Raw genomic sequence first — 14,727 nt, forward strand, 5'->3', positions numbered from 1 at the left:
CTAAAATTATAGTGAATAATATTGAAAATTCATCGAATACCACTTTGTTATAAACCGAATAAGTATAATTCTTTAATGAACAAAATACATTTTGCAATGAACAGAAACTCATATGAAAAATCTCTGCAATGCAGAATCAAGATCCTCTACTTCAGTCCAACATAAATTCTTCAAGCCATATATAAGCACTCCATCCCCTCTTCGGTACGTAGGAGCAAATTCCATATGAATACACAATATAAAAAACCCTTCACGAATCCAAAGTTAAGATAGCAGATTCGATATGAATAGCATATTCAGCAATATATTTATAACATAATTGGTGCTCCAATAATTGGAATTTTACCTTGAACACTACATCCATCCTAAAACTGAAGGCATTTCAAAAATTGCACCAAAATTACTCAAAATGAAAATACACTAAATACTAACTTGAATTGCTAATGGCGCTTCAACAGTAGAAAGAAAGTCAATGGTGATGTAAGGGTGATTTGAAGAGAAAACCCCCACTGAAAAGCAAAAAAATAAAAAATCGAAGCAAATACCTTTTAACAAATATTCATATCTTTTCAAAGGACCCAATTGAAGAGAAAAATCTCTTTCTCGATTATTGAGGGGCTGCAGCTGCTTTTTCACAATGTGTATGAGGGGGAGAAACAGAAGAGGGGAAAAGTGTTGTGGTTAAAATGCTGCTTCTATTCAGTCGAGGAAAGAGGAGGTTCAGGCGAAGGCGGCGCGTCGGCGATGGCGACATCGTTGCCTAAAATCGAAGAAGGTGGAGTCGGTGAAAAATTTACAGTTCAAAAAATATAGGCTACACTTTTACTAGTTATTTTTGCTATTAGTTTCGAACATACCTCTCTAGAATGGTTCAAACTTTTGTTAAAAATCTCGAGCTTCTTCAAACGTGTTCTTCAAATCTGCAGAAATTTTTTTGAAGCAAAAGTTATGGCTGTTCGATACCCTAATCTAGATTAAGTTAACTGGCGAGAAATGGGAGAGTAAAAATCGGAACTTCCGAATTTACCTTCTGCGTAAATTCCCCAAAAACTCCTTCCGCCTTCTGAGTTGGTGATTCATTTAATTTTGTGAGTTTTGTTTGTTTTTTTTTATATTTTTCGAAATTATTCCAGCCGTCCGATTTGGTGTATCTAAAGGCTTAGATTTATTCTCTTTTCTTTACTAAGGCTTTATTCTCTATAGATCCCTCCCCTATATATATATATATATATATATATATAGGGGAAGGCTAAAATAAAAACATTTTTTACAGTATAAAATAGGAACACTCGTGGGCCTTTAGATTAAGAAGAATCAATGGTTAGATTTATGCCCATATTACTAAGTAATATTATTCGCAGCTTTTATAATGGGTCATTTCGGTAAATTTGTTTTTAATGAAATCCATTGTTCCATAAATTAAGGGATTAGGTGATTAATCCTAGGGATAATTATCAATTTTAGATTTCAATTTCTTATACTTTAAATAAAATCGTCAGAAACATATCTTCAATAATTCTATCATGAATTTAGGTTTATTTATTTATCTATTATTATTATTATTATTATTATTATTATTATTATTATTATTATTATTATTATTATTATTATTATTATTATTATTATTATTATTATTATTATTATGTGTGATCTTTTTCGTTCATTATGTTCTTATTATTTTGTGGAATAGTGGTTTGGTTAATTATTATTTGTATCATTTATTTTATATCAAACTTTGACGAATTTAACATATTATAATATGGATTAATTCACAATGATGTATGTATGAATTATTTAATTATCATGGATTTTGGCAAGAAATAAATTAACTATTATTTGGTGTAGTGTACGAGCATCTTTAAAAAACATAATTTCAATGTTTGAGATTAGTTTAGTGTTTTTTTTAATAATTCATTAATTTATTTTTCATGGTTAAAGGTCTTATTCACTAGAGTACTAGTATATATGTTGATTTTAGACTTTTTTTTTTTTCTTTTTGGCCAAAATTCATGATAATCAAATAATTCATATATAAAACTATTGTGAATTATTATTATAATGTACTGAATTCCTCAAAGTTTGATAGTATGATAAGAAAAATAATGAAACAAATCATTACTCCACAAAATAATATTATGAACAAAAAAGACCATAAATTATGATTAAAAAAAAAACCTAAATTCATTGTAAAATTAAATTTAACTTTCTATTATTGTTTGCGTTTTTTTTAATTAATTCATGAACATAATTAAAGTTCCTAAAAATAAAGGTATTATTATTTTTTGATATTTTATTATGAATTCATACATTCATACTTGATAAGTCATAACACAATTCATACATTCATACTTGACAATCCATACATTCATAATTGATAATTCCTCAAAGATTAAATTCATACATTCATACTTGATTATAACATTAAATTTACAGATGAATACTCCATAGTTCATTACAGGCAAATTATAACACATTTTGGATTATATGAAATTGCTTATAATGTTATATCCTGTCAAAATGCAAATATGCAATGCACACATTCATTTATATCATCATGAAAATTTAGATCGATATCGCTTACAGTTCATTACAAATTATTCCCCATTTAGTAAAATTGTATTGATTTCAGACATGATTGTTGTGCATGATTAGTATGAATTAAACATTAATATGTATGAATTAGTATGAATTAAACATTAATATGTATGATTTAATATGTATGAATTATTCAGTATAATTAGTATGAATTAAACATTAATATGTATGAATTAATATGTATGAATTATTCAGTATGATTAGTACGAATTAAACATTTATTTATATGTTTTTAATAGTTTCATTAATTTATAATCATGAATGGCGTAAAATTTTTGCAAAAAAGATTTGTTTCAAAGATCATTCTAATTCACATATTAATTGCTTAATATATTTATTCCATAATTATATTGCACACAAATCGGAAGAAGATTAGTTGGTTATATGGAAGATCACATGCCATTTCCAATTTTACCCTTTGACGCATTAATCTCTGCATTTGAGGAACGAATTCAGCGAATTAAAGAGGCAGTTGTCTTTTAAATCAAAACCGTTCAAAAACTGAAGATCTATAGTCTGGATTTGATCTTATTTTATATGCTAAGGATAGTTTACTGTATAGCCTCCCCCTATATAATATATATATATATATATATATATATAGGGTGCGGTTATAGTGAGAACCACAATTATCGTGAGAACATAAGAACCAATGAAATTACTGCATCTGCTATACAAATTAATGCATCCGCTATTAAATTTAATGCATAAAAAAAAAAAAAAAAATTGCTCCCTTCAGGATTCGAACCCAGCATCTGCATCCATCTACCAAGATGATGCATCCACCGTAGATCTTGATGATCGAATGGCTTAAAATGGTTCTCTGTTCTTATTTTATTAGTGGTTCTTATTTGAACCTCTCCCTATATATATATATATATATATATATATATATATAAGGATGCGCTCCAATGAGACTCTTATTTTTCGTGAGACACTGAGATCCTTATTTTTCAATGAATAAGACATATATACTGATGAACAAGACAGTATATATACTGATGAACAAGACAGTATATACTGATGAATAACGAAATTTAAAAAATTGGTAATGAATAAGACATATATACTGAAGAACAAGGCAATATATACTGATGAATAATAAAATTTTAAAAATTGGTAATGAATAAGACATATATACTGATAAACAAGATAGTATATATTGATGAACAATGCAGTATATACTGATGAATAACAAAATTTAAAATATTTCACTCCCTCCAAGATTCGAACCCTGAGAAAAAAATTCGGCCTCTAGGTACAATATCAACCATAAGATTGATAAAATAAACGCACGAGATCGTTAGACACGATCTCACAAAATAAGGGGTCTCATTTGAGCGTTCCCCTATATATATATAGGAAATGGATCGTGTACATCTCACCTCTCTTATAATAGGATATAGATTCAAATATGGAGCACACAATGTGTATATATGGCGCACCAAGAACGTGACACGTGATGGAGACTTTAATTTCAAGATATTTCAAGACAAAATACACAAAGAGGTAAAAAAAGAATATAAATTTCGGATATAAATAATATTTATTTTTGCACGACCGCCGCCATAATTATCACACCAAAAAACCCAAACAAGCATGGAGTTCTTACGTGCTTCCCTCCTGAATCGTCATCTCCTTCATCTTATGCATATAATTGAAACAAATATGCATTTACATAAATACATATATGCATATTTGTATGCAATGCTATGCATGTATGTGTTTATGTATATACTATTTGTGTTTAATTATATACTCCCTCCGTCCCGAACGAAATATCCTGTTTTCCTTTTTGGGTTGTCCCAAACGAAATGTCCTGTTTCCTTTTTTGGCAATACACTCTCTCTCTATACTTAATATTTAAATAATTTTCACCAACCCACTTTATCTACTTATACACATTTCTTAATCTCCGTGCCGAAAAGAGTATGACATTTCGTTTGGGACGGAGGGAGTACATAATTATGGCGACAATTGTGTGAAAAAAAATCCAATTTATTCATATTTTACTCATGTGTATATTTTGTTTTAGAAGACATCTGCCACATATCAAGTATACAGTGCGTCACATAAACAATAATTGTGGTCTAATTAAATTTGGACCTATATGTGAGAAGTGGATACTATCACATCTCACCCTGTGTGTGTGTGAAGGGGCTTGGGTGGCGGTGTTTTATATGGATATTTGAGTTGACTAATTAACACTTAATCTAATTCAACTTGTACTTGATTACTCAAACTTAATTATATTAGTTTAAATTAAATAGACGACTGCAAACTCATAACGGCATTTAAAAATGATTTGATCATGCCACACTTTTAAAATAATATGTAGCAAAATAATAAATTAAATATTAATAATAAAATAATAATGTTGGATACTAAGATACAAGTAAATTTGAATACGACACGGTTAATTATATATGACTAAAGTAATACGACGTGGGGTGTAAACATTATCCCTGTTTGCCCAACAAAAATTATAGGGAAATCACATTAATGTTTGTAACAGCAATGAAAAGTAAAAAATAAAAACAAGGTCAACGTCTCAGTGATTAGTTTTGTTATTTTATTATAGTATTTGTTTTGATTAATTTATTGTATTATGTGCTTGTCGACACATGACATAAATTTATAATAGAAACCTTGGGCGCGCGCACGCGGTATAATGTATTGTGAATACTATATAAATTATGTAGGCTGCATACATACATATATAGGATTTTAATTTACATAATTATTGAATAATGTTAATAAATGTGCATAAAGTCCAAATGTATGAGTCATACATTTGGGTATGAGACATAATATGTTCAAGATAAGCCACGACAAGCAGTTATCAATATATATATTCAAAAATTAATAATTACAAACATAATATATATTCAAAAGTTAATTCAAATGTTTTTGAATTTTAATTTAAATTGAGCTAATATGTAAGCATCTTAATAATATGTATGCACTTTGTGTGCGTGTGTTAGCTTAGCGGTAATATTGATTAATGTCCAAAGCCATAAAGTTTGAGTTCGAATGCACTATGTTTTTATTTATTTATTTATTTATCAAAAAATTAATAATACTATAACATGTATGCATTCACGTACATGTTAATTTATTTAAAAAAACATAATATGTATGTATCCACGTGTAGCGACTCCGAGTCTTTTGATATATAAAGACATAATATAAATTATTCGATAATGAACCCACCTTGCATGTAGGTATGCAAATTAATCCTATCATTTTGGTTCGAAAATTAATCCTATCATTTTGGTTCGATTTATCTGATATTTGAATACAAAATTTTATAATTTAAATATAAATATATAAATACTTCTTTTAATTTAATTAGTTGTCAAATATAATTTTAAAATTATGATATTTGATTATATATATATATAATATTTAAAAAATAAAAAATATTATAGGTATGAGGTAAAATAAAGGAGAAAGAAACATTTACCTAAATAAAAAGGAATATGGTAAACATAAAATTATTAATAATCAAAACTTAAATAGAACACTTTGGTTCAAAAGTTTTAAATTTGCAGCATCTATATAATATATAAAACATCAGTTTTACAACTAATATTTTACCGCCAAATTAGTGTTAAATTTGCAATTATAATCATAAAATAAGGGCAATTTATAAACAAATAATTATACAGTTTTCTATCACATGCCCACTAACTCACCCACTACTAAATACTTATTTTTTAATTGTTATATAATACTAAAATATTATTAAAACAAAATTATGGCTCATGTTTCTTAATTTAAGAAGATAGCGTACTATTATCTAATATTAAATGGTATATTATACTTTATTTATACATAATATATAGAAAAAATAAGTGTAACCTTTTCCATTTAATTTCTCTTTCTTTTCTTATCCTCTATTGTTCTAATATTAAATGGTATATTTAATATACTTTAATACTAATACATAATATAAAAAAAAAATAAGTGTAACATTTTCCATTTAATTTCTCTTTCTTTTCTTATCCTTTTTATCTCTCTTCTATTCTTTTTATTTTTATTTTAAATCTTTCCTTAAAATCATTAAATTTAATTCATAAAAAAATATTCAATATGCATTTTAAATTAAAGATCATAACAAGATCAAGTAAAAAAAAATCTTAACATCTTTAATTTAGTGTGAAAAATATTATAAATACTTTTAAAATAAATAAGTTATAATTATTTAAAATTTTAAAATAAAATTTTCTTCTATTCCTCTCTCCTATCTTCTTAAAGTTGGAGTACGTTACTTTTTCTTTCATTTTTTTTCTATATTTATTTTATTTTATTTTCTACTCTTTTGCTAAAAATATGTTTTTGTATTTTTTATTTATAAATAGATTTTAATGCAATTAAGGAGAAAAAAAAATATTGGTTAAAAATAAACTTTTAAAAATATAATTTTAATTTTAATACAATTAAGGAGAAGTAAAATATATTGGTTAAATTATATTTAATATTTATATGTAATTACTAAAAAATAGTATCAATTGATTTTATAATTGTCGTGCATCACACGAGTCAGGTGGGTGTACTAGTGTATTATGATTTGTGAGTTGGAAAACAATGAAATAATCTTTTTAGCATCTATTATTGAGTGTTTATTATGTAAATGTATTATACGTCACGTCAAAATAAATTATGTAAATGTATTATGTGTGAGCTCCAAATTACATTGTTTTAAAAATCCTTTTCTTCAAACGCGTCTTTTCTTGTAGTGATTACATATTTGAATCTAATCGAATATGTATTCAATTTGTATTGTTTAAAAGATATTTAAAAAAGTCTAAACATATATTCAATTCAATTTGAATATTCGTCAATCAGTATGTGAATCAAATACAAATCACAAATAAGATCCGAAAGATATTCTAATACTAATTCGAATATTTAAGTATTTTGCGAATATGAAGTGAATAATATATAGTGATGAAATAGAACATATATAGCTTAATTAATTATATATATAAAAAAAACATATAATGTGAGCGAAACACTCCACGTTGATCTACTTGGCTTAACCAATAAATTAATATGTGGTCCAACTTCTAAAAAAAACAAAATACAAAATGTGGAGTTTATTCTATGCACTACGTGATCTGTTCACACAATGTAGATAAGAAACTGCTCCTTAGAGACAGGTATATATGAGTTTAATGAATTATATGCACGACGAGAATATACACATATTAATGTGTCAAAATCAATGAGGTGGAGACGAAGACGCCTAATAACAAAATTATGTTCATTGATTGGAGACAATGTTGAATTTGAAGGAGTAATGATATAATCTAGTGGGCCCCCATCCGTAATTTGATTTGATGAAGTTGAGTTCCGGTATATTTACATAGGCGCCTCATCTGATGTGTCATGTACAATACTCCCCTCCTTCATCATCTTCACACGTACAAAGCACGGGAAGCACAATCAAAACCTCCCCTCTCTCACAGTCACAATGGCGGGCAACCCGCCTCGGATCGAGGCTGTCAACCCGGGCATGAACTTCGGAGCCTGACCCGACCCGATTACTTCGATGTCGAACCTTCTAATTATGGACAGCGCCACCGCCTTCATCTCCACCAACGCCATCTCCTTCCCCAAACAAACCCTAATTCCGCCCTGGAATACCGGGTACTTAAACGGGTCCTTGTGCTTGAATACTCCGTTTTCGAGCCACCTCTCCGGGGCGAATTGGAGCGGCACCTCGCCCCAAATCCGCTCCATTCTCCCCATCGCGTACGGATGGTAGGTAACCCTAGTTCCTCTCGACACGAACGTGCCGTCCGCGAGAACGTCGTCGTTTTCGCAGAACTTTGAGTCGAACTGCACCGGCGGGAAGAGCCGCATGCTCTCGTGCACCGCCGCCTGCAGGTGGTGCATCTCCCGGAGCTGCGCGAATGTCACCGTCTCTTCTCTATCTCCCCCTATCACGCGGTCGGATTCCTCGCGGATCGCGTCCACCACGGCAGGGTTCCGGCTGAGGAGCCAGAAGAAGCTGGTGAGCGCCGACGCCACCGTGTCGCGCCCGGCGAGGAGGAAGCTGATGACGATGTCGCGGAGGAAGACGTCGTCGTCGGTCGTCCCCATGAATCTCGACAGGAGATCCCCGTGCGCGCCACCATGCTCCCGCTTGTGCCTGATCACCCCTTCCGCGAGCTCGTGCACGGATCTAATCGCCTGCTTCAATCTCCTTTCCGAGCCGAGATTGAGGAACCGCTTCACCTTCCACACCAGCGGCGACGTCGCGATCGCCCTCTCCGCCGACAGTTTCGACGCGAGGTCGAACGCCGCCGCGAACTCGCAGGCGGGGAGCGACGGCGCGAGGCAACCGGGGTCCAATCCGAAGGAGAATCGACATATGCTGTCGAACGAGAATCGCCGGAAAATATCCTGCAGATCGAAATCGGAGCTCGATCGCAGAAGAGGAACGAGCCTCGATTCAATCTCGGAGGTGACGATATCGAAGGCGTGGGATCTCACAGACACGCTGCCGAGCTCGAGGCACGCCATCTTCCGCTGGAACCGCCACAGATCGCCGTCGACGTTGAAGATACCTCGGCCGAGGAGATCGCCTAAGATGGCGGAGAACTGCTTCCCTTTGGGATAATTCTCGAATTTTGTTTTCAGCATGTGCTCGACGTTTTCCGGATTCGCCGTGATCACATTCCCCAAAACGTGAACGTGGATCGTTCCGGTGGGCGACTTGGCAAGGAGATGGGAGTACCAATCGCATAGATTGTTGTACTCTAGAGCCCACCGCGAAGTGAGGAAAGTCTGGCAGGTCTCGCAGCCGCACGAAGGCTTGAGGCGCACGACGAAAATCATGGCTGCGGAGAAGAGGAGGAGGAAGAAGGCAAGGCCGAGCTGCAGCAGCCACGAGAGAGAGAGAGGCTCGAGCGCCATTGATGGAGAGTGAGTTTTGTAGAGAGAGAATGAGTGTGTTTTATGATGGGGAAGGTGAAGGGCGTGATGGATGTGAATATATATATATATATATTGTTCGGTTGGTTTAAGTGCTGAATTAAATTTGGGGTTTAATAGATTTTTGCAGTTATTTGACAGCTAAAAGGGGAATTAGGAGAGTGGTCTATTTGAGATAACAGGAAAAGCACGAGGATAAAAACGAAGAAATAGGCATTAAAAAAAACGCGTGTGACAAAATATATACTAACAATTTGATTTGATAGGACAGCGTAGAATGTGCGTGCACTGAATATTTACAAATTAGCCGTTTTGTGTTGTGACCGTGTGAGTGAAATCAGCATTGATGGCGCTTTTCCATTTTGTAAAGGGCATCCACAATCGTCAGCTGGCATCTATGGGTCGTAGCTAGGCCCCTTCCTTCGAGCTACCGGGCTCTACATCCGTCGTGCTCCACCTCCGCGACCGACTTGTCCCATGTTCCACCGTGGTATTTGTATGCCCTGCTCTTCCACACCGAGCACACATTTTTGCTTTAAGGCGCATACCCAAAATAATAGTAGCGGGCTCGTATGCGGGAACTAAGCACGCGTCCGCTCGATGAGTCTCGCTGTGGGTGCCCTAATAATTTTCAATTTTTTATGATTCTAATGATAAATACAATGTTGTAATGAAATTTTATTTGACTTTTTTTTTTCTCTAAAAAGAAGAGTATTTTAATTGAATTTTATTATTGTTTTTTGAGTTATTAGCCTGTAAATACACAAACTTTTTCAACTTTCTGAAATTTAACATGACTTTTATTTTTTGTTCATAAATACATGAACTTAGTATCTTTTTTTATTTTTGACACCGACAAGAAAAAACTCTAATTAATATGTTAACGGGAAGGCTGAAATTCACTCTCCAATCAAAATAATGAATACAATTATTTTATTCAAATGCATATTCCGTAGTTCACGTCATGTATTCCGGCCTCTACGTCAACAATAAATAGAATTTTTTATTAGCGATGTCAAAAAAAAAAAAATGTTAAGTTCATGTATTTGTGGGCAGAAAATAAAAGTCATGTTAAATTTCAAAAGGTTGAAAAAGTTTGTGTATTTACAGGCTAATAGTCCTTGTTTTTTTTAGATTAAATTATACTATGTGTTAATAGGCAAAAATGCCCTATTCTTTATGTTGTATATGAAAAATGCTCTACTTTATAAACTTAAACATTTTATGCCCAAATTATGTGAAGTACCTATTTTACCCTTTGATGTTGATGAGTTTGCTGCGTTTTTGTGAAAGTCTTACATATTTGACCGATTTGACATCTATCAGTCATAAAAGTCAACGATTTGACAGCTATCAGTCAAAAGTTCACATGACCGGTGGGTGGCTAGATCATGTGGCCGGCCGGGCGGACACATGATTTTATCGGTCGGCCAACATGATCTAGCCACCCACCACAGTCATATGTACTCTTGACTGATAGTTGTCAAATGGTTAACTGATAGCTGTCAAATTGGCCAAATGTATAAGACTTTCACAAAAAATCAAGCAAACTCATCAAATCAAATACTCCCTCCGTCCCAGCTTTTTGTATCCACTTTTAATAGTAAATACTACTAAAAGTGGATACAAAAAGCTGGGACGGAGGGAGTAGTATTTAAAGAATAGGGCATAGAATGCTTATGTTTATAAAAGAACGCATTTTCCACGTATAACTTAAGGAATATGACATTTTAATTTTTCACTCAAATTATTTTACTCACATTTTTTAACTTTTTTTTTCCCCTTCCAGATTGAACTATTTTACTTTTTTAGATAATATAATAGGTGGATTTTGAACTAGTCAAATAAGTAAGTGAAAACTAATAGTTGTCCCTTCAATATAGTTTTAAGTAATAATTATATAGCCAAATTTTAATATTTTGGACAAATTTGCCTATGGCTTGGTACGTACAAAACACGTACTTCATCTTTCTCAAATTTTATGTTTTGTTTCGCTTTCTTTCTTTGACGGCTTTCTTTCTCCGACGACTCCCTTTATATTCATCGCTACTACCGTCGCCATCGTCTTCTTTGATTTTAATTGTCACAGTCATCATCATTTTTCTCTCTGATTCAATTGAATGCCGCCATCGCCATCTTCTTCTCAAAAATTCGGTGAACTCCAATATTATGTCGTCGTAGCTAGATCTTACCTTCAGATATATGAGACCGAGTTATAGGAGTCTCATATCTACGAGAATTATTAGATCGAGATTCAGATTACAAGGATTTGAAATGAAATGGTAAGAATGATTTCTTTTGTACCATCATTTTCAAGATTTGTCGCACGTGTTAAGTGGAGAAATGGATTGTGCTAATGGGTTAGCACCATCTGCTCCATCAGTTCCAAGATTTATCACGCCAAGCCATGGCACGAAGTGTGCTAACGAATCCTTTAACACCATTTGTTCCACTCATTACAAGATATGTCGCATATATAAATGACATGAATGGAACGAAAAAATCCATTCGCACCATTTGTGTCTAGTGCACTGCAGAGACTCATTATGGTGAGAAAAAAACAATCTCATCCGAGTACAAATTTACTAACGCAACCAAACGACGCTTGCTCTTTTCTCCAGTAAAAGAAAGTGAATGAGATGATAGAAATGAAGATTTAGTTCGTGCATTTAGTTACATTTGTGAGATTTTGTGTTATTTAGTGTTATTTGTGAGATTTCATGTTGATTTTCTTTTATTGAATGTTTTGAAAAATGAATAAAATGTTAATTCCAAATTTATTCAACAACTATACTTGGATTTGTTGAAACAAACACAAGGCTTTGATTTTTTTTTTGTTGGAACAATTTGTGTCATTTTTCGGAGACAAATGGTATACTAATGAATTCTCCGTACCAGTCGTGCCAAGTGTTGGCTCGACAACTATTGAAACAATAATTTGCATGAATGGTGCAAATGAGTTCTTTCGTACCAAGTGTTGGTGCGACATATTTTGAATTTATGGTGTGGATGAGTGCTTTCACAATATTCATTCCAAGTGCTGGTGCGACAAATATTGGAACAAATGTTGCGAATAGGCCTTTTCAATCATTTCTTGCTAAATATTGGCGCGATAAAGCTTGAAAAAAATGGTGCGAATATGTTCTTTTATTCCATTCGTGCCAACTATCGGCGCGACATATCTTAGAATGAATGGTGCGATTAGAAACCTTATTCCATTGTACCAACACTTGGTGCGATAGATCTTGGAACAAAAGGTGTGAATAACCTTTGCTCGTACTAGATCTGAAATGGAGATGAAAAATAATTATTCAAAATATAGCTTAAAAAATGACTATATCTAACAATTAATTATTTTTCTCGCCAAGAAATATCAGACTCTTTCACATTGGCGATGAGTTGGTAGATGATCACGCTCCCATGGCAGACCATGTAATGAGCTTCTACAATAACCTTTTCGCGAAACCCCCAGGCCCGACCGTGGATAGGTCGTGGATACCGAGCTTTTTCCTACAATGGTCACGCCAGATTAAATCACTGCCCTCACCCATACATACTCTGACCGCGGAGGAGATCCAAGCCATTATTTTTCTGATGGATCGCAACAATGTGTCAGGGCTATGCGGCTTCAATGGCTTCTTCTTCTACAAAGCATGGGATATTATTGCCCCAGATATTATTCTGGGTGTCCAGAGGTTCTTCACTCATAGCTACCTTCTGAACGGACTCAATGCTAACTTCTTAAGCTGCATTCCCAAGAAGTCAGAAGCGGTGCTGATCTGGGAAATTTCTTCTTCAAGATCATCTCTAAAAACCTGGCATCCCGTCTTAATGCGATTGTGGCTTGCATTATTTCTCCTAATCAATTCGATTTTATCAAGGGTAGATCTATGAGTATATTCTCCTTGTGTCTGAGGGCGTGAACTCCATGGACTGCTCTAGGCATGGGGATAACATGGCCATTAAAGCAAACATTAGAAAAGCCTTTGACACTCTTAACTGGGACTTCATTCTTTCGGTTCTTGAGGCTTTCAATTTTTCCCAGGTTATCTACCGCTGGATTCGCACGATATTTACCCCGGCCAGGATTTCTATATACTTCAATAGCTCTGTGCATGGGTACTTCCATTGTAGTCTAGGGGTCCGTCAGGGTGACCTCTCTCTCCTATTCTGTTTGGCCTTGCGGATGAGGTCCTTAGTCGCCTCTTTATTACAGTTGCACATTCCGAATACTTTTCGCACATGCGGATGTCTCGGGCATGCCTCTTTTCTTCGCAACTCCTGTGTGCCTATGATCTTCTACTTTTGTTCCAAACTACTAAGAAGAACTATATCATGATTGATTCTATACTGAATATTTATGGTGGCATTTCTGGCAACTTTGTAATAACGAGAATTCTATTATTTACTTCGGGAAGGGGGTCCCCTCTCCTATCAAACGTCGCCTCGAAAGAGTGCTCCGCTTTTCCACGGCGTCTACGCCCTTTGTTTATTGGGCGTCCCTATATTTTCTAGTCGCGCCTCTACGCCCAAGCTGCTTGCCCTCAGGGATAACATTCTCGCCCACTTTCCTAAGTGGCAGGGCCTTCAACTATCCATGGCGGGGCCGTATCTGCCTCGTCTCTTCCATCATTCACAACGCGGTTGTTCATAATATGTTTATTTACAGGTGACCTACGGACCTTATACATGACCTGGACAGGGCTTGCCGGTCATTTATATGGACCAGTAGTACCACTAGCAAACATTTGAGGCGGAGTTACTAGCACTAATTATTTCTGTTGAGCGGGCTATTTCCGCTAGTTGGACTAACCTTTGGATAGAGTCCAACTCCACGTATGTGGTTAACCTGCTCTCTTCCCATTTTTTCATTGTTTATTGGCGCTTCAAGAGCAGATAGAAGAAGATCAGCTCAATGTTACCTCTCCTAAACCTTCAAATTTCCCACGTCTACCGTGAGGGTAATCGAGTGGCTGATTATCTTGCCTCTCGGTTCATGGAGAAGGCTTTTTGGTATCACGATGTCACAAACACCACTCAATTGGTGCGTGAGGACCTATATACTCCATCGTTTGTGCATGTGGTGTTTTAGAGCCCGACTCAGTTGGTTGCGGCCTTTCACCGAACAGTTGATCTCCATTCTGGGCGCGGAGTAGAGCTCTGGTTGGGACGTTCTTTGGTGATTGA

The 14,727-nt window shown here is 34.2% G+C and overlaps 1 protein-coding gene across 1 annotated transcript; it reads right to left on the minus strand.

Moving 5' to 3' along the window:
* Window positions 1-7,847: 7,847 nt before the first annotated feature.
* LOC131021013 (cytochrome P450 94C1) lies at window positions 7,848-10,260 on the minus strand. Its single transcript, XM_057950091.1, has one exon. It carries the CDS (start codon window positions 9,520-9,522, stop codon window positions 8,047-8,049), a length of 1,476 nt encoding a protein of 491 aa, XP_057806074.1. The 5' UTR covers window positions 9,523-10,260; the 3' UTR covers window positions 7,848-8,046.
* Between the last annotated feature and the right edge of the window lie 4,467 nt (window positions 10,261-14,727).

Source organism: Salvia miltiorrhiza, chromosome 1, assembly GCF_028751815.1.
Source record: "Salvia miltiorrhiza cultivar Shanhuang (shh) chromosome 1, IMPLAD_Smil_shh, whole genome shotgun sequence".
In the NCBI taxonomy this organism is placed as follows: domain Eukaryota; kingdom Viridiplantae; phylum Streptophyta; class Magnoliopsida; order Lamiales; family Lamiaceae; genus Salvia; species Salvia miltiorrhiza.